The 24,755-nt window shown below is 35.1% G+C and overlaps 5 protein-coding genes and 3 pseudogenes across 5 annotated transcripts; 5 read left to right on the top strand and 3 right to left on the bottom strand.

The window, feature by feature from the left end:
• Positions 1–10,978: 10,978 nt before the first annotated feature.
• Positions 10,979–11,389, top strand: LOC148268776 (protein DOWN-REGULATED IN DIF1 11-like). Its single transcript, XM_088212051.1, has one exon. The coding sequence runs from the start codon at positions 10,979–10,981 to the stop codon at positions 11,387–11,389; it is 411 nt and encodes a 136-aa protein (XP_088068177.1).
• Positions 11,390–12,561: 1,172 nt separating this feature from the next.
• On the top strand, positions 12,562–12,972 carry LOC148268775 (protein DOWN-REGULATED IN DIF1 11-like). The gene has a single exon (XM_088212041.1). It carries the CDS (start codon positions 12,562–12,564, stop codon positions 12,970–12,972), a length of 411 nt encoding a protein of 136 aa, XP_088068167.1.
• Positions 12,973–14,146: 1,174 nt separating this feature from the next.
• LOC148268774 (protein DOWN-REGULATED IN DIF1 11-like) lies at positions 14,147–14,557 on the top strand. Its single transcript, XM_088212035.1, has one exon. It carries the CDS (start codon positions 14,147–14,149, stop codon positions 14,555–14,557), a length of 411 nt encoding a protein of 136 aa, XP_088068161.1.
• A 1,174-nt stretch (positions 14,558–15,731) lies between these two features.
• On the top strand, positions 15,732–16,142 carry LOC148268773 (protein DOWN-REGULATED IN DIF1 11-like). The gene has a single exon (XM_088212023.1). It carries the CDS (start codon positions 15,732–15,734, stop codon positions 16,140–16,142), a length of 411 nt encoding a protein of 136 aa, XP_088068149.1.
• A 1,174-nt stretch (positions 16,143–17,316) lies between these two features.
• On the top strand, positions 17,317–17,727 carry LOC110825107 (protein DOWN-REGULATED IN DIF1 11-like). Its single transcript, XM_022055569.2, has one exon. The coding sequence runs from the start codon at positions 17,317–17,319 to the stop codon at positions 17,725–17,727; it is 411 nt and encodes a 136-aa protein (XP_021911261.2).
• Positions 17,728–22,363: 4,636 nt separating this feature from the next.
• On the bottom strand, positions 22,364–22,477 carry LOC148268772 (5S ribosomal RNA; annotated as a pseudogene).
• Positions 22,478–22,682: 205 nt separating this feature from the next.
• On the bottom strand, positions 22,683–22,801 carry LOC148268771 (5S ribosomal RNA; annotated as a pseudogene).
• An 883-nt stretch (positions 22,802–23,684) lies between these two features.
• LOC148268770 (5S ribosomal RNA) lies at positions 23,685–23,803 on the bottom strand (annotated as a pseudogene).
• Between the last annotated feature and the right edge of the window lie 952 nt (positions 23,804–24,755).

Here is a 24,755-nt window from a genome sequence, read left to right as displayed (position 1 = left end):
TTGAATTCATATCTATCCGTTCAATTCAAGTAGTTCGTGTTATTATTGAAAAGAAAAATTATATATCCAAAATTACCAAAAATGCCCTAGTTGCACCCTATAAGGCAATTGGCACATGTTCGCATTTTGTATCACAAAAGCAAAATAACTGCCTACTTGGTGATCGAAAATCATTTGAGAAATCAAAGGCAAAGTATGTTGCCTAACTGGTGTGAGCGAAAACTTTTATTTTCTTTCTGCACACTATCCACATTTAATTCTAAATTGCATTTCTGTAATCTGCATCAATGTTGCATAAAGAAACTTAATCGGTCGTAGATCGTAGCCGAAAAATTGGGTGTAGTATAGGAAGATACACCTACTAATTATATCCATCAAGATTGATCAGATCCTTACGCATCAGTCCAAATTGTCATTCTTTGTGATCTATATTTTTGTTTTCTTTATTTTATGACTGTTACATAATTAAGTGACTAATTATTACTAGTTGTTTAACGCATAAAGAGCACACCATTCTTTTTTTCTGTGTGCTTGTTTCTGAGCTTCAATAGAAATCAGAATCCTTTAGGGTTCCTTGTGTCATAAGGACTAACGTGTAGACCTGATTCAAGTGATTTCGATTTCAAATGCTCAACTCGACAGACAAAGCTGTTAACTGAGAGATTGCAAGGTAAACATGAGTGAAGGTGAGGGAGAGATTTTCTTTCATTAACCTTTACCTTGCAGGAAAATTCACTATGTTTCAATAAAGTGACATGCTTTCATTCCGATAAAGTATCATTGTTGTCCGAAGGGTCATGAACCTATAAGCCCAATGAGAGGACAACGACCAGAGGGAGAACATATTCCACACGCGATGCCTTGTCCATGATAAGGTATGTGGAATGATCATTGATAGTGGTAGCAGTGCTAATGTGGCAAGCACTCTATTCGTGAAAAGAGCAAGGTTGACATGCATCAAGCATCCAAATCCTTATCGGTTACAGTGGTTGAATGAGTGTGGTGAAATTCAAGTTACCAAACAAGTCATAGTATCGTTCTCCATCAAAAAAATCACGACGAGGTATGTTGTGATATCGTACCTATGCATGCTAGTCACCTGATACTTGGAAGACCTTGTAGTTTAATAGACAGGTACAACATTACGGCCGCACCAATTGATATTCACTGAGAAAGGAAGGTTTGAATCATGTCCTTACATCTTTATCAACAAAAGAGGCACATGAAGATCATGTCAAAATTAAATAGTCCTTTAATGAATACTCAAGAAGGGTAGAAGAGAGAAAGAAGGCCATAGAGAAAGTCAATGGCCCATTAAGCATAAAGGATGCCCAACAGACAGCTAAAGATGGTCCATTGCGAGGAAGACCAAGACAGAAAACAAAGGAGTGTCCTGAAGACAGAGACATAATGTTGAGGAATATCTCTTATGAAAAGGGACATTCAATTGTAATTACCTACAGGGAGATTCATTTTGACCTTAACCACTCTTTTTAAAGTCGTACTGTTTTTCTCTTACAAATAATTACCATAGTAAGTGGGCTACGAAGATTTGATCAAGATCCTAGAGGAATTATGAATGAAGTCATGACGTGCATCAACAACAAAGCAAACATGCCAGGGAGGTATGCGTGTTTCCTACTATAATCCCTAATCTTTTCCCTTGTGATGAAGGCTCAGATTCGAGGATGAATCTTTTTAAAGAAAGGGGAGATGATGTGATCCCAGACAACTTAGAATTAGTTCAAAACATACAACCTTACATCAATGAGGAACACCTAGAATAGGAGAGTAGTTTCATGTTTGAACGCTTTCCTAATTGGGATTATTCCAAGAGATGGGCCAAGTTTGTCCAAGCTAGAAGACATAAAGTGCAAGTAAGATTAATGGACTTGAAGAATTGTAAAAAAGCCCATGCCTAAGGAGGAGGCCCACACGTGCGCCAAACAAGTGACCTAGCTCGCACGACCCATGAACATGCATGCATGCCCATACGGATCGCGCGCGCAGGCCCAAGGGGCCGAACACCCGTACCCTGCGTGGACGGGCCCGTAGATGGCCCAAATGGCACAAGTCAGTTCCGCATGCACGCAGGCCCAAACGGCTGAACACCCACACCCCTCGCGGATGGGCCCACGAACAGCCCAAATGACCCAATCCCAGCCCGCAATTCTTGTAGGCCTCCTCCCTCGCAACCCGCACGGACCAGCCGGTCCGGCCCATCCGAGTAGCCCAAATCAGCCGTCCCCTCTTTTCCCCCTTTTAAAATATTTAAATTACTTAATTCTTATTTATTTTATTATTTTAAAACTTTTAAAAGGCTTAGGACCCACTTTTCATAATATCCATGTGTTAAAATTAATTTTCACATGGTTTTTAAAAGGATTTCACATGGGATAAATATGGATTTAAATTAATTATTATTTTAATTATAACTCTATCCGTTAATATTAATTAATTAATTAATTTGAGATAGAATAATTATTTTATTTTGAATTTATCCTACATTAAGATAGAATTTTATCTTAGATATTATTTTATTAATTATCTGAAGATTTTTGTACTCATCTAGATTGTTTGGGAAAGGCTATAAATAGACCTTTGCTCCTATGATGTAAAACACACATTTAAAAATAAATTTGAGAGAATTCTTGAGAGTTCTGGCTTTTCTTCTTTTAGTATTTTTGCTAAAAATTAGCTTCTTTAAGTTCTTCAAGAAGTAAGAGTCTTTAGAAGTCTTGTTGAGTCAAAGAGTAGGGATCAACTTATTAAGTCTGTGACATTTTTTCTTTCTTTATTTATTTCCCTAATCTTTATTTTTACTTCCCTTTAGGATTGTAAATTCAATTAGAGGGAAGAGTTTAATTCTAGGTGGTTATTATTTCGGTATTACATATATTGAGTGAGTTTCAGGAGTAGATTCGATCCTTCCCATGCCTTTCTGTGTCAAATACTGTCTTGGGCTATAATGATCTTCAAAATTCATTAACGTGTAATGTTTTCCAATCATAGTGTATGCAATTGTTATTACTGTACTACATGTTTTGAAAACATCATTTCCTATTCTCATTACATGGATCAATTTTTGATTACCTAGAAACCTTATCACTGTGGTACATCTGCAGTCTCCCAAGTTTCCCATGTCTACTTTAAGCTATTGTTTCCTAATTTTTGAAATTCAATATTTGATTATTTGGAGTATATTATCTTAAATCTTTAATAAAACCTCTAAGTATCACCAACATAGACATCATTCGTAAGGGCTTAGGGTTTTAATCTACTGTGGCTGTTCGTTTTCATATAGGAAAGTTCACCAATACAACGGTTTACTTTTACTATTATGTTTCATATTCACATCCTCCAGGATAGGTGTGTACGAAACTAAATGGGTGTGATGGTTTTTGAAGTAACAGATGTTATTTGTGGTTCCTTATCATACTAGAGTTTTCAAGATCCTTTTTCCCTTTTTCTTTTAATTATTGGCATCTTCATGAATTTTCTTTAGTTGAATCGTACTATTCTTCTAAATCCGTCAAGGCTAAATGATTCTTAATATACCCCAATACTTGATCAACTTATTCTTAAAGTCCCTTTGAATGTACGTGGTAAGCATGGAATCCATGGCTATTGTCAAGAATCATTAGGAATTACTTGGGCGAAGGGTTCATTTATGAGTTTTATTTATGAGTGATTAAGTTTGGTTTTATCTCTTGCAGGATTAGGTATTACACTTTTGAGTTTTCAAAATTTTTAAGTGATCACTCTTAAATATGACCTTAAGATATGAGTTACTTATTTATCATATTATTGATTTCTCCTTGTTGGTTCAGAGAGAAATCTTCCATGTGTGGTGGGTTATGGGTCTACTACACTTCTGCTGTGCTACTCTGATAATATCTACTTGGGAGTCTATCCTAATATATTAGTATATTGTACTACTTTGTGTTCCCTTCAGGTATATGAGAACTATATGCTGGATTTATCGTTATTTTATTAATGATTTATTTGTCATAACATGTCCATAGTGTCACGGCTTTCTTTCAAGTTTGTAGCAAATCTAGAAAGATTCCTAGTTAGGCTTACTTTGTTTCACTAACTAAAATCACTTTGCATTCACCAAGTATATGATTTATTCAATCTCCCAAATTCATTCTCCTCAAAGCACATGATTACTTAATGACTTATAATTTTAAATCGTGATTGTATCCCTATTTGGAACTTTGCTAGTAGCTTTCGAACAAGTACGGTACCCATTCTTCCTAGGGAATATTCAAAAGGAATTTCTAAAATCCATCAAAATCTTGATATGTATCAGGTCTCCCAACATCCTTGGATATTAGGAAAGGTTCAAAAAGCATAACTGGTCATTCAAATATTTCTTTAGTTTATTGTTTTTCCTAGTCACTAGAGAACTTAGAAAAGATAGTTTGCTAGAGATTTCTCCATGTTATTTGTGCATTTAAAAATTCTCCTTACAGTCTCTATTCAAATTTTGTTTGTCCCATTTTTGCTTCCTACGTTGAGGTGGAATTTATCGCTCCTATTTGCACTTCCTATTCCTTAACACTATCTCTTACATGCCCATATGTTTTACTTCTCAACCCTACTTTCTCTAAAATGTTTCCTAATGTTTGTATACTTCATATAGTCCAAACACTCATGAATCAAAGGAGGCCAACAAAAGTTGCTCTGATACCAACTGTAACAATCCCAGTTTTCAAAAGTGGTTGTTATACCAATCAAACCTGTAAGACTTATTCACATTCTTTTCAATAAATAACACATCAAAACTAAAGACATCAACCTACATAAATTGAAAATTAAATCAAACTATTATATTTTAACTCGGTTTATTTAATTCTATCTAATATTAATTGTAACGGCCCCGGAATTTTAAAATGAAATATGTGTATTAAAAAGGTCAAATGCGGAAGCGTAATAAAAATTTTGATTAACATCCCTTACACTAAAACCAAAAACGTACTCAAAGTATAAAAGAACAAACTAACTAAAAGAGAAACTCGAAAATAAAAGCTATAAATATAACTACGGAGTCTTCAGGCGTCCCCTTCGCCGTCTTCCTGCGGAACGGGCTCGGGAACTACGTCTTCCTGATATGAAATGGTTAAGTAAGGAGTGAGCTACACTAGCCCAGTAAAGACATCACTCTACCTCTCTGCCACAGGAGTAAGGGTGGGTAGAAAACAAAAACGACCAATGGAGCATAATTTGTAATAAACCCATTTGTTCATAAAAACGTTTACTTTCCATTTACCTGGTGAGATCCATAAAACAATACACAAGCAACACATTATCATCATCATGTTATCATATAGACTTTATAATACAACATTTATCACGCGTTTGCATTTCAATCTTTAAACAGCATAATTCCTCTTTACCAGCCTACTAGTATCCATGGGGATCCATAGGGGTCCCGCTACCCGTGAACCCTTAACATTTATAACCTGATTCCAGGGCCGTCCCCATACCCCGTCCGGTATGGGTGCCAAAACCATGAACCTCAATACCCCGTCCGGTATGAGGGTGAAACGGGCCGTCTCCATACCCCGTCCAGTATGGGCGCCAAAACACATAAGGTCTCCATACCCCGTCCGGTATGAGAGACCACGTTCTCGGTAGGGTTCCCTACGGACCCAGTCCGTCCACCATCTCCTAGGATACCTAGTCAGGTTGCCCACATTATTCGTTTACCAATTCACATAACTTTTTATCTCTTTTTCTTTAGTCACCATCATCAAGTCACACACAAACATGCAAACCGGTAGTTCACGCCAACAAGACAACACACAACATCGGGTTCTCAGTCATTCAGTCCATAATCAATGAAACAGTAATACATGCACACGAAACTATGAAATAAAAACATCAGACATCATACTGCATTTAAAACTGTAAAATAGAACAAACAACAACTGACCGATAAATACACTAGACTCGGGCTCCATTAGCAACCTTAAACAATTTCACACAGCTATTAATTCATGAAATACCATTTTATCATTTATTGCACTTTAATACCGTGATAGGAAATAGGGTGAGGAATCCTTACTTGTTTTTGGGGTCTGAATACGGCTCTACAGTGTGCCTACAGGCTGTCCCTAATTTTCCCTGAATTTTTTTCGAGGAACTGAAACGTACTACTGGTACCTGCACATGTCCCAAAAAATCCCAAATTAGACCCGGGGCCCCTTTCAGCCAATATCGCAATTCCGGCACGGCGGCTCCGCCGTGCTTCGACGACGGCGCCGCCGCAAGCGGCAGCGATTCACCTCGGGTTGGCCCTTTTTGGCCAAATTCGGCCACACTAACATCGGTTCCTGCGATAAAACAACCCTAGGGCCCTCGGGGGGCCAAAAAATTACGAAAAACTGAAGCTTACCGGTGGTGGTGCTCTCGGGTGCGGCGGCTCTCCAGCGAGATTCGTGTTTTGGTGATTTGACTCCGATCAACCTGTAGAGAAAAGAATGGTGATCACGGTGATATAAAAATTGTATCAAACGGAGGCCGGGAAGGGCCTCATCGGAGGCAAAAATCGAGGAGGGACGCGGCGGTGCCGCTGAGCTTCGGTCGTATTTTTTGACCGTTTGGCCGGGAGTTTGGCTCCGATTTGGCCACAGGGGAACTTAGCATTGAAAAATGAGTCGGGGGTATGAAATTTACCTCGATCAGCAGTCGGAAAACTCCCCGGTGCGGAGGCGGGTGGCGGCGGCCGGCTCCTCCGGCGTCTGGTTCGTCTTCTCCGGTGAGGGCTGACGGCTACGGTTTTTGTGGTCAGGTGTGGGGGGTCTATTATACCCTTTGCCTTTTAATCACAGCCGTCCATCTTAATTTAATCTGGGTCGTTCGATCGCGATTTAATTTGGATTAAATCTAGGCCGTCCATCGCGATTAAATCTGGGTCGTCCGTACTTGATTGCATCTGGGCCGTCCGTGCGCGTGCATCTGGGCCGTCCGATCGCTCACACGCGGATCGCCCACGTGGCCCGTTCCCGGGTCGGCGTGGCCTTGCCACGCGGCAGGTCCTGGTTGGCCAGGGCTGCTGACTGGGCCGCTGACGTGGCTGCTGACGTGGCGCTGACGGGGCACAACTTTTTTAAATTACGTTTTGACCCCTAGTTTCTGATTTTCTTTTCAAAAATACTCCCAGAATCCAAATTTTCACCCCTTTTTCCCAAAATCAATTTCAATTAAATCCAAATAATATTTTTACCCAATTTTATCATTATTATCATTTTTATTTTTATTAAATTAAATTAAATTAAATTAAATAAATCAATTAAAATTCAATAATCACAAAATAAACTAAATAAAATAAATTAAAAATTAATAATAATAATAATAATAATGATAAAATTAATGGGTGTTACATTAATTTTTTTAGTATATACCGAATTTTACTACTACTATAAATTCTAGGTAACATAACAAACTTTGCACTGAACTTGCTAACGAGTCCAATGGTCTCCCCAAATAAGGAAATCTGCCCTGTAATTTTGGGGGTTAGAGAAGTATTTTCTTTTGTTTTTCTCTTTGAGAAAGATTGGGCAAATATTTGTAATCTTCTAGATTGAACATAAAATACCTCAAAGCCAATAAATATGAAATTAATTTTTTATAACATAATATATAAGACAATATTAGTTTGTTTAATGATTAAAATTTGAATTTCTATATTAAATTAATAATTTCATTAAGAGATGTAATTAATGAAGGGTGTACATATTAAATTAATCTATTATAGCGAGTGCTATAGAAAAGTATCTATATAATTAATCACTGAAACTAAAGAACCACTGTACATAAGTTATTCCACAAACTTTCTCTTGGTCCCAATATGGTAAAAGTGGATTGTTCTTTCAATTTTCTGGCACTTTTTGTCGCCGCAGGACTACTTTTTATACCGATATTTATACAAGATATAAGTCCGTCACCCAAATATGGACATCATATAATCGACGAGGAATTCTATCAAACTTGTGTCCATAAAGTTAATGGGAGATGCAGCATTGAAGTGTTAGACTCTTTTTTTTCTTAGAAAAATAAGGTTAATGTGAGTCAAAATTGTTGTTTGAAAATAATAGATTCTGGGATAAATTGTCACCATGTTGTGGTAGATATCGTTTTGTCAAGGAAAGAGTTGGAAGCATATGAACTTGTAGCTCACATAAAAAGCAAGGAAACATGGAACTATTGCATATTGAATTATGGGAAGGAAGCACATGTCCAATCTCTCTTGATAAATGAGTTATAATACATAATTATAGTTTATAATTTTTCATGTATATGTCCAATTTTTTGGATTATTAACAATAATTTTAATTTGAAGCGTATAAAGTATCGAGCTTTTAGCAAGGTATATATATATATCTAGAAAGTTATGTACTGATATATCCTTCATATATTGTTTTGTCAAAATATTTGAAAAGTTATATTGCAAAATAATTTAATTTCATTACAAATACCTAGTTAAATTATATAAATTCACAAAAAAATTAATTGAAAATTAACATTCAAATAGTAAGTTATATATTAAAAAAAATTGAAAAAAAGATATTTCATGAGTGTTTATTAATATGACAAAAGATTGAATCAGACCAAATAGACAAAAAAAAAAGAACAACAAAGACTATTTAAATTCATTCGGTTAAGATCAAATTAAATTGTATATTTTTTTTTCGTTACATGATTTTTTGATTAAAAAATAATTAATAAATATAATAAAGATTAAACTAAATAACAAGTTTCATAAACAATAACTATTCATTTATTAGGCCACTTATGGAATTAACAAGACAAAATAATAATATTAGAATATATATGTATATATCTTAAAATCTCAATCCATTTATATGAATGGATTCAAATAAAAATTTTTAGGACCCTAATTCCAAATTGGAAATTAAATCAAACTATTATAATTTAATTGGGTCTATTTAATTTCATCTAATATTAATTTTTTAAGTATATACCGAATTTTACCATTACTATAAATTCTAGGTAACATAACAAACTCTGCACTGAACTTGCTAACGAGTCCAATGGTCTCCCCAAATAAGGAAATCTGCCCCGTAATTTTGGGGGGTTAGAGAAATATTTTCTTTTGTTATCCTCTTTGAGAAAGATTGAGCTAATATTTTCAATCTTCAGGATTGAACATAAAATACCTCAAAGCTAGTAAATGTGAAATTAATTTTTTATAACATAATATATACGACAATATTAGTTTAATTGATAATTAAAATTTTTATTTTTATCATAAATTAATAATTTAATTGAGAGATGTAATTAATGGGGGTTGTACATTTTAAATTAATCTAGTATAGAGAGCGTTAAAAAAAATCTATATAATTAATCTCCGAAACTAAAGAACTATTGTATACAAGCTATTCTAAAAACTTTTTCTTAGTCTCAATATGGCAAAATTAGATTGTTCTATCACTTTTCTAGCACTTTTGGTTGCCGCCAAGCTACTTTTTATACCAACACTTTCACAAGATATAAGTTCATCACCCATGTATGAACATCATATAATTGATGAGCAATTCTTTCAAATTTGTATCGATAAAGTTAATGGGAGATGCAACATAGAAGTGTTAGAATACTTTTTATCTCACGAAATTCAGGTTAACATGAGATGATATTGTTGTTTGAAAATAATAGACATCAGGATAGATTGTCCCCATCTTCTGGTAGATGTCACTTTGTCAATGAAATAGTTACAGGGATATGAACTTGTAGCTCGTAAAAAAAAAAGGAAATATAGAACTAATGCATATTGAATTATAGGAAGGAAGCAATGAGTTATAATACATAACTGTAGTTTATAATTTGTCCTGTATATGTCCATTTTTCTGGACTATTAATAATAAATATAATTTTAAGCGTATAAAGTATAGATCTTTTAGTAAGGTAAATATAAATGTATATCTACAAAGCTATATATTTATATATCCTTCATATACTGTTTTATTAAAATATTTTCAAAGTTATAAATTGCTAAATAATTTAATTTTATGGAATACACCTGGTTAAATTATAAAAATTCACAAAGAAAAAAATCATTCGGAAATTAATACTCAAACAATATGTTATGTATGATATTTCTTGGATGTTTATTAATATAAAACATGATTGAATCAAAATGAATACGAAAAAAAAACCACAAAGACTATCGAAATTCATTTGGTTCAGTTCGAAATAAATTTTACATTTTTTGCTTACATGATATTTTTAATTAAAAAATAATTAATAAATCTAATCAAAATAAAAAGTAAATAATAAATTTCATAAATATTAATTATTCATTTAATGTGTAATTTACAGAATTAATAAAACAAAACAATAATCGAAGAATACATATATCTTAAAATGTCATTCCATTTAATCTGAAAGGAATCATATAAAATTTTTCTGGACCTTTAATTCCAAATTGAAAATTAAATTAAACTACTGTATTCTAATTCGTTCTATTTAATTCCATCTAATATTAATTATTTAGTATATGCCGAATTTTACCACTATTATAAACTCTAGGTACTATTACAAACTTTGCATTGAACTTGCTAATGAGTCCAATGGTCTGCCCAAATAAGGAAAATCTGACCCATAATTTGAGGGATTGGATAAACATTTTCTTTTGTTTTTCTCTTTTTGAATGATTGGGAAAATATTTTCAATTATGTGAATTGAACATAAAATACCTCAAAGCCAATAAATATGAAATTAATTTTTTATAAGGTAATATGTATGTCAATATTAGTTCGTTTAACTATTAAAATTTGAATTTCTATCTTAAATTAATAACTTAATTAATGGATGTAATTAACGGAGGAGGGTGTAGATGTTAAATTAATATGTTATAGTGAGCGTTATAAAAAAAAACATCTATATAATTCATCTCTAAAATTGAACTATTGTACACAAGCTATTTTGAAAACTTTCCCTTGCTCCCAGTATGGCGAAATTGGATTGTTCCATCACTTTTCTGGCACTATTTTTCGCCACAGGACTGCTTTTTGTACCGGCACTTTCAGAGGATATAGCCCCGTCACCCAAGTCCGAGCATCATATAGTCGATGAGGAATTCTTTCAAACTTGCGTCCAGAAAGTTAACGGGAGATGCAGCATTGAAGTGCTGGGATACCTTTTAGCTCCCAAAAATCAGCTCAGCGTGAGTCGAGATTGTTGTTTGAAAATAATAGAGTCCGGGATAGATTGTCACCATATTTTGGTGGATGTCGTTTTGTCAATGAGACAGTTAGAGGCATATGAACCTGTAGCCCACAGCAAAAGCAAGGAAGTATGGAACTATTGCATAACGAATTACGGGAAGGAAGCCCATGCTCCGATCTCTCTTGACAAATGAGTTATAATACATTAATTGTAGTTTATAATTTCTCCTGTATTTGTCCATTTTTTTGGACTATTAATAATGATTTTAATTTCAAGCATATAAAGTATAGAGCTTTAAGCAAGGTATATATGTATCTACAAAGTTGCACACTGATATATCCTTGATATATTGTTTTATCAGAATATTTGAAAAGTTATATGTCGCAAAATAATTTAATTTTATCAAATGGACAGGGTTAAAATTTTTTTTTATGAATTCATGGAGAAAATATCATTAGAAAATTAACACTCAAACAGTAAGTTATGTATGGCATTTCATGGGTGTTTGTTGATATTAAAAAGGAGACAATCAGTCCGAATAGGGCCAGAAAAAAAAAAAAAAAAGAAAAAACACTAACGCTATCTAAATTTATTCGGTTCAGCTCAAATTAAATTGTATATTTTTTTTTCCTCACATGATGTTTTTAATTAAAATAAATGGATAAACCTAATAAGAACAAAACTAAATAATAAATTTCGTAAACCATACTTATTCACTTAATATGTAATATACGGAATTAACAAAACAAACGATAATCTAAGAATATACGTATCTTAAAATCTCAGTCCGTTTTGTCTGGAAGGAATCAATAAAAATTTTTGAGACCTCCAATTACAAATTGAAAAATAAATCAAACTACTATATTCTTATTGATCTATTTAACTCAATCTAATAATAACATTTTAGTACATACTGAATTTTAGCACTATTGTAAATTATAGGTCCCATAACAAACTTCGCACTTAACTTGCTGACGAGTCCAATCAGCCTTCCCAAATAAGGAAAACCTGCCTCGTAGTTTGAGGCATTGGAGAAATATGTTCTTTTGTTTTTCTCTTTGAGAAAGGTTGGACAAATATTTTAATCTTGTGGATCGAACGTAAAATATCTCAAAGCCAATAAATATGAAATTAATTTTTTATAAGGTAATATGTATGTCAATATTAGTTCGTTTAACTATTAAAATTTGAATTTCTATCTTAAATTAATAACTTAATTAATGGATGTAATTAACGGAGGAGGGTGTAGATGTTAAATTAATATGTTATAGTGAGCGTTATAAAAAAAACATCTATATAATTCATCTCTAAAATTGAAGAACCATTGTACACAAGCTATTTTGAAAACTTTTCCTTGCTCCCAGTATGGCGAAATTGGATTGTTCCATCACTTTTCTGGCACTATTTTTCGCCACAGGACTGCTTTTTGTACCGGCACTTTCAGAGGATATAGCCCCGTCACCCAAGTCCGAGCATCATATAGTCGATGAGGAATTCTTTCAAACTTGCGTCCAGAAAGTTAACGGGAGATGCAACATTGAAGTGCTGGGATACCTTTTAGCTCCCAAAAATCAGCTCAGCGTGAGTCGAGATTGTTGTTTGAAAATAATAGAGTCCGGGATAGATTGTCACCATATTTTGGTGGATGTCGTTTTGTCAATGAGACAGTTAGAGGCATATGAACCTGTAGCCCACAGCAAAAGCAAGGAAGTATGGAACTATTGCATAACGAATTACGGGAAGGAAGCCCATGCTCCGATCTCTCTTGACAAATGAGTTATAATACATTAATTGTAGTTTATAATTTCTCCTGTATTTGTCCATTTTTCTGGACTATTAATAATGATTTTAATTTCAAGCATATAAAGTATAGAGCTTTAAGCAAGGTATATATGTATCTACAAAGTTGCACACTGATATATCCTTGATATATTGTTTTATCAGAATATTTGAAAAGTTATATGTCGCAAAATAATTTAATTTTATCAAATGGACAGGGTTAAAATTTTTTTTTATGAATTCATGGAGAAAATATCATTAGAAAATTAACACTCAAACAGTAAGTTATGTATGGCATTTCATGGGTGTTTGTTGATATTAAAAAGGAGACAATCAGTCCGAATAGGGCCAGAAAAAAAAAAAAAAAAAAGAAAAAACACTAACGCTATCTAAATTTATTCGGTTCAGCTCAAATTAAATTGTATATTTTTTTTTCCTCACATGATGTTTTTAATTAAAATAAATGGATAAACCTAATAAGAACAAAACTAAATAATAAATTTCGTAAACCATACTTATTCACTTAATATGTAATATACGGAATTAACAAAACAAACGATAATCTAAGAATATACGTATCTTAAAATCTCAGTCCGTTTTGTCTGGAAGGAATCAATAAAAATTTTTGAGACCTCCAATTACAAATTGAAAAATAAATCAAACTACTATATTCTTATTGATCTATTTAACTCAATCTAATAATAACATTTTAGTACATACTGAATTTTAGCACTATTGTAAATTATAGGTCCCATAACAAACTTCGCACTTAACTTGCTGACGAGTCCAATCAGCCTTCCCAAATAAGGAAAACCTGCCTCGTAGTTTGAGGCATTGGAGAAATATGTTCTTTTGTTTTTCTCTTTGAGAAAGGTTGGACAAATATTTTAATCTTGTGGATCGAACGTAAAATATCTCAAAGCCAATAAATATGAAATTAATTTTTTATAAGGTAATATGTATGTCAATATTAGTTCGTTTAACTATTAAAATTTGAATTTCTATCTTAAATTAATAACTTAATTAATGGATGTAATTAACGGAGGAGGGTGTAGATGTTAAATTAATATGTTATAGTGAGCGTTATAAAAAAAACATCTATATAATTCATCTCTAAAATTGAAGAACCATTGTACACAAGCTATTTTGAAAACTTTTCCTTGCTCCCAGTATGGCGAAATTGGATTGTTCCATCACTTTTCTGGCACTATTTTTCGCCACAGGACTGCTTTTTGTACCGGCACTTTCAGAGGATATAGCCCCGTCACCCAAGTCCGAGCATCATATAGTCGATGAGGAATTCTTTCAAACTTGCGTCCAGAAAGTTAACGGGAGATGCAGCATTGAAGTGCTGGGATACCTTTTAGCTCCCAAAAATCAGCTCAGCGTGAGTCGAGATTGTTGTTTGAAAATAATAGAGTCCGGGATAGATTGTCACCATATTTTGGTGGATGTCGTTTTGTCAATGAGACAGTTAGAGGCATATGAACCTGTAGCCCACAGCAAAAGCAAGGAAGTATGGAACTATTGCATAACGAATTACGGGAAGGAAGCCCATGCTCCGATCTCTCTTGACAAATGAGTTATAATACATTAATTGTAGTTTATAATTTCTCCTGTATTTGTCCATTTTTCTGGACTATTAATAATGATTTTAATTTCAAGCATATAAAGTATAGAGCTTTAAGCAAGGTATATATGTATCTACAAAGTTGCACACTGATATATCCTTGATATATTGTTTTATCAGAATATTTGAAAAGTTATATGTCGCAAAATAATTTAATTTTATCAAATGGACAGGGTTAAAATTTTTTTTTATGAATTCATGGAGAAAATATCATTAGAAAATTAACACTCAAACAGTAAGTTATGTATGGCATTTCATGGGTGTTTGTTGATATTAAAAAGGAGACAATCAGTCCGAATAGGGCCAGAAAAAAAAAAAAAAAAAAGAAAAAACACTAACGCTATCTAAATTTATTCGGTTCAGCTCAAATTAAATTGTATATTTTTTTTTCCTCACATGATGTTTTTAATTAAAATAAATGGATAAACCTAATAAGAACAAAACTAAATAATAAATTTCGTAAACCATACTTATTCACTTAATATGTAATATACGGAATTAACAAAACAAACGATAATCTAAGAATATACGTATCTTAAAATCTCAGTCCGTTTTGTCTGGAAGGAATCAATAAAAATTTTTGAGACCTCCAATTACAAATTGAAAAATAAATCAAACTACTATATTCTTATTGATCTATTTAACTCAATCTAATAATAACATTTTAGTACATACTGAATTTTAGCACTATTGTAAATTATAGGTCCCATAACAAACTTCGCACTTAACTTGCTGACGAGTCCAATCAGCCTTCCCAAATAAGGAAAACCTGCCTCGTAGTTTGAGGCATTGGAGAAATATGTTCTTTTGTTTTTCTCTTTGAGAAAGGTTGGACAAATATTTTAATCTTGTGGATCGAACGTAAAATATCTCAAAGCCAATAAATATGAAATTAATTTTTTATAAGGTAATATGTATGTCAATATTAGTTCGTTTAACTATTAAAATTTGAATTTCTATCTTAAATTAATAACTTAATTAATGGATGTAATTAACGGAGGAGGGTGTAGATGTTAAATTAATATGTTATAGTGAGCGTTATAAAAAAAACATCTATATAATTCATCTCTAAAATTGAAGAACCATTGTACACAAGCTATTTTGAAAACTTTTCCTTGCTCCCAGTATGGCGAAATTGGATTGTTCCATCACTTTTCTGGCACTATTTTTCGCCACAGGACTGCTTTTTGTACCGGCACTTTCAGAGGATATAGCCCCGTCACCCAAGTCCGAGCATCATATAGTCGATGAGGAATTCTTTCAAACTTGCGTCCAGAAAGTTAACGGGAGATGCAGCATTGAAGTGCTGGGATACCTTTTAGCTCCCAAAAATCAGCTCAGCGTGAGTCGAGATTGTTGTTTGAAAATAATAGAGTCCGGGATAGATTGTCACCATATTTTGGTGGATGTCGTTTTGTCAATGAGACAGTTAGAGGCATATGAACCTGTAGCCCACAGCAAAAGCAAGGAAGTATGGAACTATTGCATAACGAATTACGGGAAGGAAGCCCATGCTCCGATCTCTCTTGACAAATGAGTTATAATACATTAATTGTAGTTTATAATTTCTCCTGTATTTGTCCATTTTTCTGGACTATTAATAATGATTTTAATTTCAAGCATATAAAGTATAGAGCTTTAAGCAAGGTATATATGTATCTACAAAGTTGCACACTGATATATCCTTGATATATTGTTTTATCAGAATATTTGAAAAGTTATATGTCGCAAAATAATTTAATTTTATCAAATGGACAGGGTTAAAATTTTTTTTTATGAATTCATGGAGAAAATATCATTAGAAAATTAACACTCAAACAGTAAGTTATGTATGGCATTTCATGGGTGTTTGTTGATATTAAAAAGGAGACAATCAGTCCGAATAGGGCCAGAAAAAAAAAAAAAAAAAAGAAAAAACACTAACGCTATCTAAATTTATTCGGTTCAGCTCAAATTAAATTGTATATTTTTTTTTCCTCACATGATGTTTTTAATTAAAATAAATGGATAAACCTAATAAGAACAAAACTAAATAATAAATTTCGTAAACCATACTTATTCACTTAATATGTAATATACGGAATTAACAAAACAAACGATAATCTAAGAATATACGTATCTTAAAATCTCAGTCCGTTTTGTCTGGAAGGAATCAATAAAAATTTTTGAGACCTCCAATTACAAATTGAAAAATAAATCAAACTACTATATTCTTATTGATCTATTTAACTCAATCTAATAATAACATTTTAGTACATACTGAATTTTAGCACTATTGTAAATTATAGGTCCCATAACAAACTTCGCACTTAACTTGCTGACGAGTCCAATCAGCCTTCCCAAATAAGGAAAACCTGCCTCGTAGTTTGAGGCATTGGAGAAATATGTTCTTTTGTTTTTCTCTTTGAGAAAGGTTGGACAAATATTTTAATCTTGTGGATCGAACGTAAAATATCTCAAAGCCAATAAATATGAAATTAATTTTTTATAAGGTAATATGTATGTCAATATTAGTTCGTTTAACTATTAAAATTTGAATTTCTATCTTAAATTAATAACTTAATTAATGGATGTAATTAACGGAGGAGGGTGTAGATGTTAAATTAATATGTTATAGTGAGCGTTATAAAAAAAACATCTATATAATTCATCTCTAAAATTGAAGAACCATTGTACACAAGCTATTTTGAAAACTTTTCCTTGCTCCCAGTATGGCGAAATTGGATTGTTCCATCACTTTTCTGGCACTATTTTTCGCCACAGGACTGCTTTTTGTACCGGCACTTTCAGAGGATATAGCCCCGTCACCCAAGTCCGAGCATCATATAGTCGATGAGGAATTCTTTCAAACTTGCGTCCAGAAAGTTAACGGGAGATGCAGCATTGAAGTGCTGGGATACCTTTTAGCTCCCAAAAATCAGCTCAGCGTGAGTCGAGATTGTTGTTTGAAAATAATAGAGTCCGGGATAGATTGTCACCATATTTTGGTGGATGTCGTTTTGTCAATGAGACAGTTAGAGGCATATGAACCTGTAGCCCACAGCAAAAGCAAGGAAGTATGGAACTATTGCATAACGAATTACGGGAAGGAAGCCCATGCTCCGATCTCTCTTGACAAATGAGTTATAATACATTAATTGTAGTTTATAATTTCTCCTGTATTTGTCCATTTTTCTGGACTATTAATAATGATTTTAATTTCAAGCATATAAAGTATAGAGCTTTAAGCAAGGTATATATGTATCTACAAAGTTGCACACTGATATATCCTTGATATATTGTTTTATCAGAATATTTGAAAAGTTATATGTCGCAAAATAATTTAATTTTATCAAATGGACAGGGTTAAAATTTTTTTTTATGAATTCATGGAGAAAATATCATTAGAAAATTAACACTCAAACAGTAAGTTATGTATGGCATTTCATGGGTGTTTGTTGATATTAAAAAGGAGACAATCAGTCCGAATAGGGCCAGAAAAAAAAAAAAAAGAAAAAACGCTAACGCTATCTAAATTTATTCGGTTCAGCTCAAATTAAATTGTATTTTTTTTTTTCCTCACATGATGTTTTTAATTAAAATAAATAGATAAACCTAATAAGAACAAAACTAAATAATAAATTTCGTAAACCATACTTATTCACTTAATATGTAATATACGGAATTAACAAAACAAAACGATAATCTAAGAATATACGTATCTTAAAATCTCAGTCCGTTTTGTCTGGAAGGAATCAATAAAAATTTTTAGGACCTCCAATTACAAATTGAAAAATAAATCAAACTAATATATTCTTATTGATCTATTTAACTCAATCTAATAATAACATTTTAGTACATACTGAATTTTAGCACTATTGTAAATTCTAGGTCCCATAACAAACTTCGCACTTAACTTGCTGACGAGTCCAATCAGCCTTCCCAAATAAGGAAAACCTGCCTCGTAGTTTGAGGCATTGCTACCGCCTTAACAACACTTGTCGTATTTGTGGCAGTGCCCAGCATTATGCCAGAGAGTGCCCGAGGAACCAGAATCAAGGGAGGCCTCCTATCCAGGGCAGAGCATACAACCTTACCCAGCAGGATGCCGACGCTGACCCGGATGTGGTACAATGTATGTATACTATCTGTGACCGTATGGCTCATGTTTTATTTGATACTGGTGCATCGCACTCTTTTGTTTCACATGCTTTTGCTTTTAAAATTAATGTATCACCTAATAAACTTGAATCACTGTTGTTTGTGTCTACTGCCGGGGGTGAAACACTACTAGGGGAGGCTATCTATAGGGCTTGTGCCGTGGAGATAGCAAATAGGAAGCTGAGTGTAGACCTGATAGGGTTAGACACGGGGGATTTTGATGTAATCTTATGAATGGATTGGCTAGCGGCGTATCACGCCACCATAGATTGCTTCAACAAGAAAGTTGTATTTAATCCTCCTAACGAGGAGCCATTTACAAATTAATAAAATTATTCAGCACGTATTCCTTGATGGCAAGTTTTCTTAACTTCTATTGCCTTAATCTTGTTGTTTTCTCTGACTAGGCAAGCCCAAGAGGGAAATTTGTACTCAAGAGATTCCTGTAGTCCGAGACTTTCCAGATGTGTTTCCGGACGAACTCCCCGGTCTGCCAGTGGATAGAGAAGTCAAGTTCACTATAGACCTACAGCCAGGTACCCAGCCCATTTCAGTTGCTCCTTACTACATGAGCCGCATTGAGATAGATGAGCTAAGGAAACAGATCACTGAATTACAAGAAAGCAGTTTTATTATACACAGTGTGTCCCCTTGGGGTGCCGGAGTCACTTTTGCAAGGAAGGGAGATGGAACGTTGAGACTGTGCATTGATTACAGAGGATTGAACAAGGTCACGATCAAAAATAAGTTACCCTTCCCCGGATTGATGACCTTTTCGATCAGTTACAGGGTGCACATGTCTTTTCTAAAATAGATCTACGATCAGGTTACCATCAGGTAAAGATAAGAACAGAAGACATCCCCAAGACGGCCTTCCGAACCAGGTACGGACACTATGAGTTACTGGTCATGCCATTCGAGCTAACCAATGCCCCGGCAATCTTTATGGATCTGATGAACAGAGTTTTCAGAGAGTTCTTGGATCAGTTTGTCATCGTGTTCATCGATGATATCTTAGTCTAATCAAAAAGCAGAGAAGAGCATGCTCACCATCTGGCCCAAATTTTGCAGGTCCTTAGAAACAAGAGGCTATATGCGAAGTTGAGTAAGTGTGAATTCTGACTTGAGCAGACTGCCTTCCTAGGACACATCATATCGAAGGAAGGGGTATCAGTGAATCCTAAAATGGTTGAAGCGGTACTTGGTTGGGAGAAACTGACATCAGTTAAGGAAATCCGTAGCTTCCTGGGAATGGCAGGTTATTACCGCAGGTTCGTTGAAGGATTCTCCAGTCTAGCAGCTCCTCTAACCCGACTCACAAAGAAGAATGCCAAGTTCGAGTGGAATGAAGACTGCGAAAGAAGTTTTTTAGAATTAAAGAAGCGGCTGACCACTGCACCTGTGCTAGCCTTATCGAGTGGATCAGGAGGATATACAGTTTATAGTGATGCCTCCTATCTGGGCCTGGGTTGTGTCCTGATGCAACATGGAAAGGTTATAGCATACGGGTCCAGACAGTTAAATAATCATGAGAAGAACTATCCCACCCATGACTTGGAACTTGCCGCAATCATTCATGCCTTGAAAACCTGGCGCCATTATTTGTACGGAGAGACCTTTCAGATCTATACCGATCACAAGAGTTTGAAACACATATTCACTCAGAAGGATCTCAACATGCGTCAGAGAAGGTGGATGGAACTCCTTAAGGACTATGATTGTGACATCTTATACCATCTGGGTGAGGGCAACGTGGTAGCAGATGCCCTCAGCAGGAAAAGTGCAGGTATCTTAGCCCATTTGATGGTTTCAGAATGCAGACCAATTGGGACCACACAACAGGTTCGACTTCATGATCTGAAGAGAGTCACATGTTTGGGCCGCTTGACAGTCCAGCCCGAGTTAATTCAGAGAATAAGGGAAGCCCAGACAGTTGATCCCGCCCTGGTAGCCCGCAAGAAGGATGCAAAACAGGGAGGGAGCTCAGAATTCCGAATATCTGCCGATGGACTACTTTGTTTCCAAGACAGGGTGTGTGTCCCAGATGACAGTGAGTTAAAAAGGACATCATGACAGAGTCCCATGGCTCGAAGTTTGCCATGCATCCAGGAAGCACCAAAATGTACCAAAGCATGCGACCCCGGTTTGAAGTGGGTGTTTAAAACATAATTTTTTGCTGATGGAAATATAGAAAAGCATAGAGCTCAGCTCATGGGGAAAGGTTATGCAAAACAACATGTTGATTTTGAAGAAATGTTTTCTCCAGCAGCTTACTTTGAAATTGTAAGAATTGTCTTAGCATTGGTTGCACAATTACAATGGCCTATTTATTAATTTGATGTTAAATCATCATTTTTGAATAATGATTTATAAGAAGAGGTTTATGTAACCCAACCACAAAGTTTCATAATTGAAGGTAAAGAGAAAAAAGTGTACAAGTTGAGGAAGGCATTATATGGTTTGAAGCAAACATCACGTGTACGGCATAGTAAAATTGATATATATTTTTAACAAAATTGGTTCTTAAGGAGTGAGAATAAACCTACTCTCTATTTGAAGAAGGAAGGTAAAAAAGATTTCATCATGTTGATAATATCATCTATACAAGCTCCTCTAGTTCTCTTGTGACTGAATTTAAATCACATATGATGCATGAGTTTGAAATGTTGGATATGGGTTTGCTACGTTATTTATTTGGCCTTGAAGTTCAATGGGTTGAAGATGGAATTTTTATTTTTAAAAAAAATATGCTAATGATCTTCTTAAGAAATTTGGCATGATTAATTGCGAGTATGAAGCTACACCCATAAATGTCAATGAAAAATTACAGAGTGAAGATAGGGGGAGAAATGGGTGATGTTAAAAGCTTTGGAAGCTTGGTTAAAGGATTAATTTATCTTACAATCAACCCGATATTACATATTCTATTGGCTTAATTTCTAAGTTTATGCAAAATCCATCAAAGTTTCATTTTGGAGCAGCTAAGCGAGTCTTGCATTATGTTGCTGGAACTATGGATTATGGCATTTGGTACTCAAAGGCTTATAATTTCAGTTCATGTGTGTTCATAGATACTGATTGGGCTAGTTCATTGGAGGATAAGAGAAGTATTCAGCAAATGTTTTTACTCTTGGGTCAGGAGTAATTACCTAGAGCCCAAAGAAGCAAGTCACAACAACACTTTCTTCCTCATAAGCTTAGTATATAACAGCCACTTCAGCAGCTTGTCAAGCCATTTAGTTAAGGAGAATGCTAGTAGAATTACAATAAAAGCAATAAGGAGCAATTGATATATTTTGTGATAACAAAGCAACAATTTTCATGACAAAGAATCCATTTTTTTCATAATAGAACAAAGCATATTGATATTTGATTCCATTTTGTTCATGATTTGGCCGCTATGATCGCTCATGTTTCATTCTGTGCTGCAAATGTATACACTCTTTCTCCTTCCATCCCCCCTCCCGTCATTTGTTTCCTTGTACGTGCACTCTGCATCTCTCCTTCTCGTTCTAATATCAAGTAAAATGCTCCGGCACCGTGACTCACCTTTGCGAATAAACCAGCAGTTCATTATTCTATTCGCGCGTAACGTCGAACGACCCATCAAAAAAAAAAAGAGTGAAATATAAGGACTTCCCAGGAGGTCACCCATCCCAGTACTACTCTCGCCCAAGCACACTTAACTGCGGAGTTCAGATCTGGTGCATTAGTGCTGGTATGATCGCACCTGTTTATTTTCGCGCTGCAAATACATACACTCCTTCTCCTTTCTTCCCCCTCCCGTCATTTGTTTCCTGGTGCGTTCACACTTCACCTCTCCTTCTCGTTCTAGTATTGATTAAAATGCCCATGCGTCTTGACTCACATTTGCGTATAAACCAGCGGACCATAGTTCCAGTCGTGCGTAACATTGAACGACCCATCTGAAAAAAAAAGGGTGCAACATGAGAACTTCCCAGGAGGTAACCCATCCTTGTACTACTTTCGCCAAAGCACACTTAACTGCGGAGTTCTGATGGGATCCGATGAAATTGTGCTGGTATGATCGCACCTGTTTCATTTCGTGCTGAAAATACATACACTCCTTCTTCTTCCCTCCCCCCTCCCATCATTTGTTTCCTTGTGCGTTCACACTGCACCTCATCTTCTCGTTCTAATATCGATTTAAATGGCCCTGCTTCTTGACTCACATTTGCGTATAAACCAGCTGACCATAGTTCCAATCGCGCGTAACATCGAACGACCCGTCTGAAAAAAAATTAGCGCGACACGAGGACTTCGCAGGAGGTCACCCATCCGAGTACTACTCTCGCCCAAGCACACTTAACTGTGGAGTTTTGATGGGATCAGGTGCATTAGTGCTGTATGAACGCAACTATTTAATTTAACGCTGCAAATACATACACTCCTTCTCCTTTCTTCCCCCTCCCGTCATTTATTTTTCTGTGCGTGCACAATGCACCTCCCGTTCTCGTTCTAATATCAAGTAAAATGCCACGGCGTCGTGACTCACATTTGCGAACAAACCTGCGGACCATAATTAAAGTCGCGCGTAACGTCGAAAGAATAATCTGCAAAAAAATGGGTGCAATACGAGGACTTCACAAGAAAATGGGTGAAATATAAGGACTTCGTAGGAGGTAACCCATCCTAGTACTACTCTCGCCCAAGCACCCTTACCTGCGGAGTTCTGATAGAATCCGTTGAATAGTGCTGGTATGATCGCACCTGTTTAATTTCGTGCTGAAAATACATACACTCCTTCTCCTTCCCTCCCCCCTCCCATCATTTGTTTCCTTGTGCATTCACACTGCATCTCTCCTTCTCGTTCTATAATCGATTAAAATGCTCCTTCTTCTTGACTCACATTTGCGTTTAAACTACCGAACCATAGTTCCAGTCGCGCGTAACATCGAACGACTCGTCTGAAAAAAAATTGGTGCGATACTAGAACTTCCCAAGAGGTCACCCATCCGAGTACTACTCTCGCCCAAGCAAACTTACCTGCGGAGTTCTGATGGGATCCGGTGCATTAGTGCTGGTATGATCGTTCCTGTTTAATTTCGCGCTGCAAATAAATAAACTCCTTCTCTTTGTTTCCCCCTCCCGTCATTTGTTTCCTTGTGTGTGCGCACTGCAACTCCCGTTCTCGTTCAAATATCATGTAAAATGCCATGGCGCTGTGACTCACATTTGCGAATAAACCTGCGGACCATAATTTAAGTCGTGCATAACGTCGAAAGAATCATCTGCAAAAAAATGGGTGCAATGTAAATTGATAAATGAATAATGTGGACAGCCTGACTAGATATCTTGGGAGATGGTGGACGGACCGGGTCCGTAGGGAACCCTACCGGGAACGTGATCTCTCATACCGGACGGGGTATGGAGACCTTATGTGTTTTGGCGCCCATACCGGACGGGGTATGGGGACGGCCCTATAATCAGGTTATAAATGTTAAGGGTTCACGGGTAGCGGGACCCTTATGGATCCCCATGGATACTAGTAGGCTGGTGAAAGAGGAAAATATGTTGTTTAATGATTGATATGCAAAGGCTTGGTAAGTGTTATGTTATAAAGTCTATATGATTTCATGATGATGATAATGTTATTGCTTTTATATGTTGTTTTCATGGATCTCACCGAGGTAAGTGGACAGTAAAGGCTTTTATGTTAATAAACGAGTTTGTTATAAATTATGCTCCATTGGTCATTTTTGTGTTTTTTACCCACCTTTACTTCTGTGGCGGTGAGATAGTGTGATGTCTTTATAGGGCTGGTGTAGCTCATCCCTTATTTAACCATTTCAGATAAGGAAGACGTTGTTCCCGAGCCCGTTCCGCAGGAAGAAGGCGAAGGGGACGCCTAAAGACTTTATAGTTATATTTATAGTTTTTATTTCGAGTATCTCTTTTAGTTAGTTTGTTCCTTCACGTTTTGAGCACATTTTGGTTATTGTGTAAGGGATGTTAATCAAAATTTTTATTACGCTTCCGCATTTGAGAT

Source organism: Carica papaya, chromosome 2 (assembly GCF_054855325.1).
Source record: "Carica papaya isolate Zhongbai chromosome 2, ASM5485532v1, whole genome shotgun sequence".
NCBI lineage: Eukaryota > Viridiplantae > Streptophyta > Magnoliopsida > Brassicales > Caricaceae > Carica > Carica papaya.
The sequence above is the reverse complement of the archived record's forward strand: the minus strand, read 5'-3'. Positions and strand labels throughout refer to the sequence as shown.

Excerpts from the sequence above, each read along its gene's own strand:
- LOC148268776 (XM_088212051.1), top strand. The coding sequence starts at position 10,979 with ATGGCGAAATTGGATTGTTCCATCACTTTTCTGGCACTATTTTTCGCC.
- LOC148268775 (XM_088212041.1), top strand. The coding sequence starts at position 12,562 with ATGGCGAAATTGGATTGTTCCATCACTTTTCTGGCACTATTTTTCGCC.
- LOC148268774 (XM_088212035.1), top strand. The coding sequence starts at position 14,147 with ATGGCGAAATTGGATTGTTCCATCACTTTTCTGGCACTATTTTTCGCC.
- LOC148268773 (XM_088212023.1), top strand. The coding sequence starts at position 15,732 with ATGGCGAAATTGGATTGTTCCATCACTTTTCTGGCACTATTTTTCGCC.
- LOC110825107 (XM_022055569.2), top strand. The coding sequence starts at position 17,317 with ATGGCGAAATTGGATTGTTCCATCACTTTTCTGGCACTATTTTTCGCC.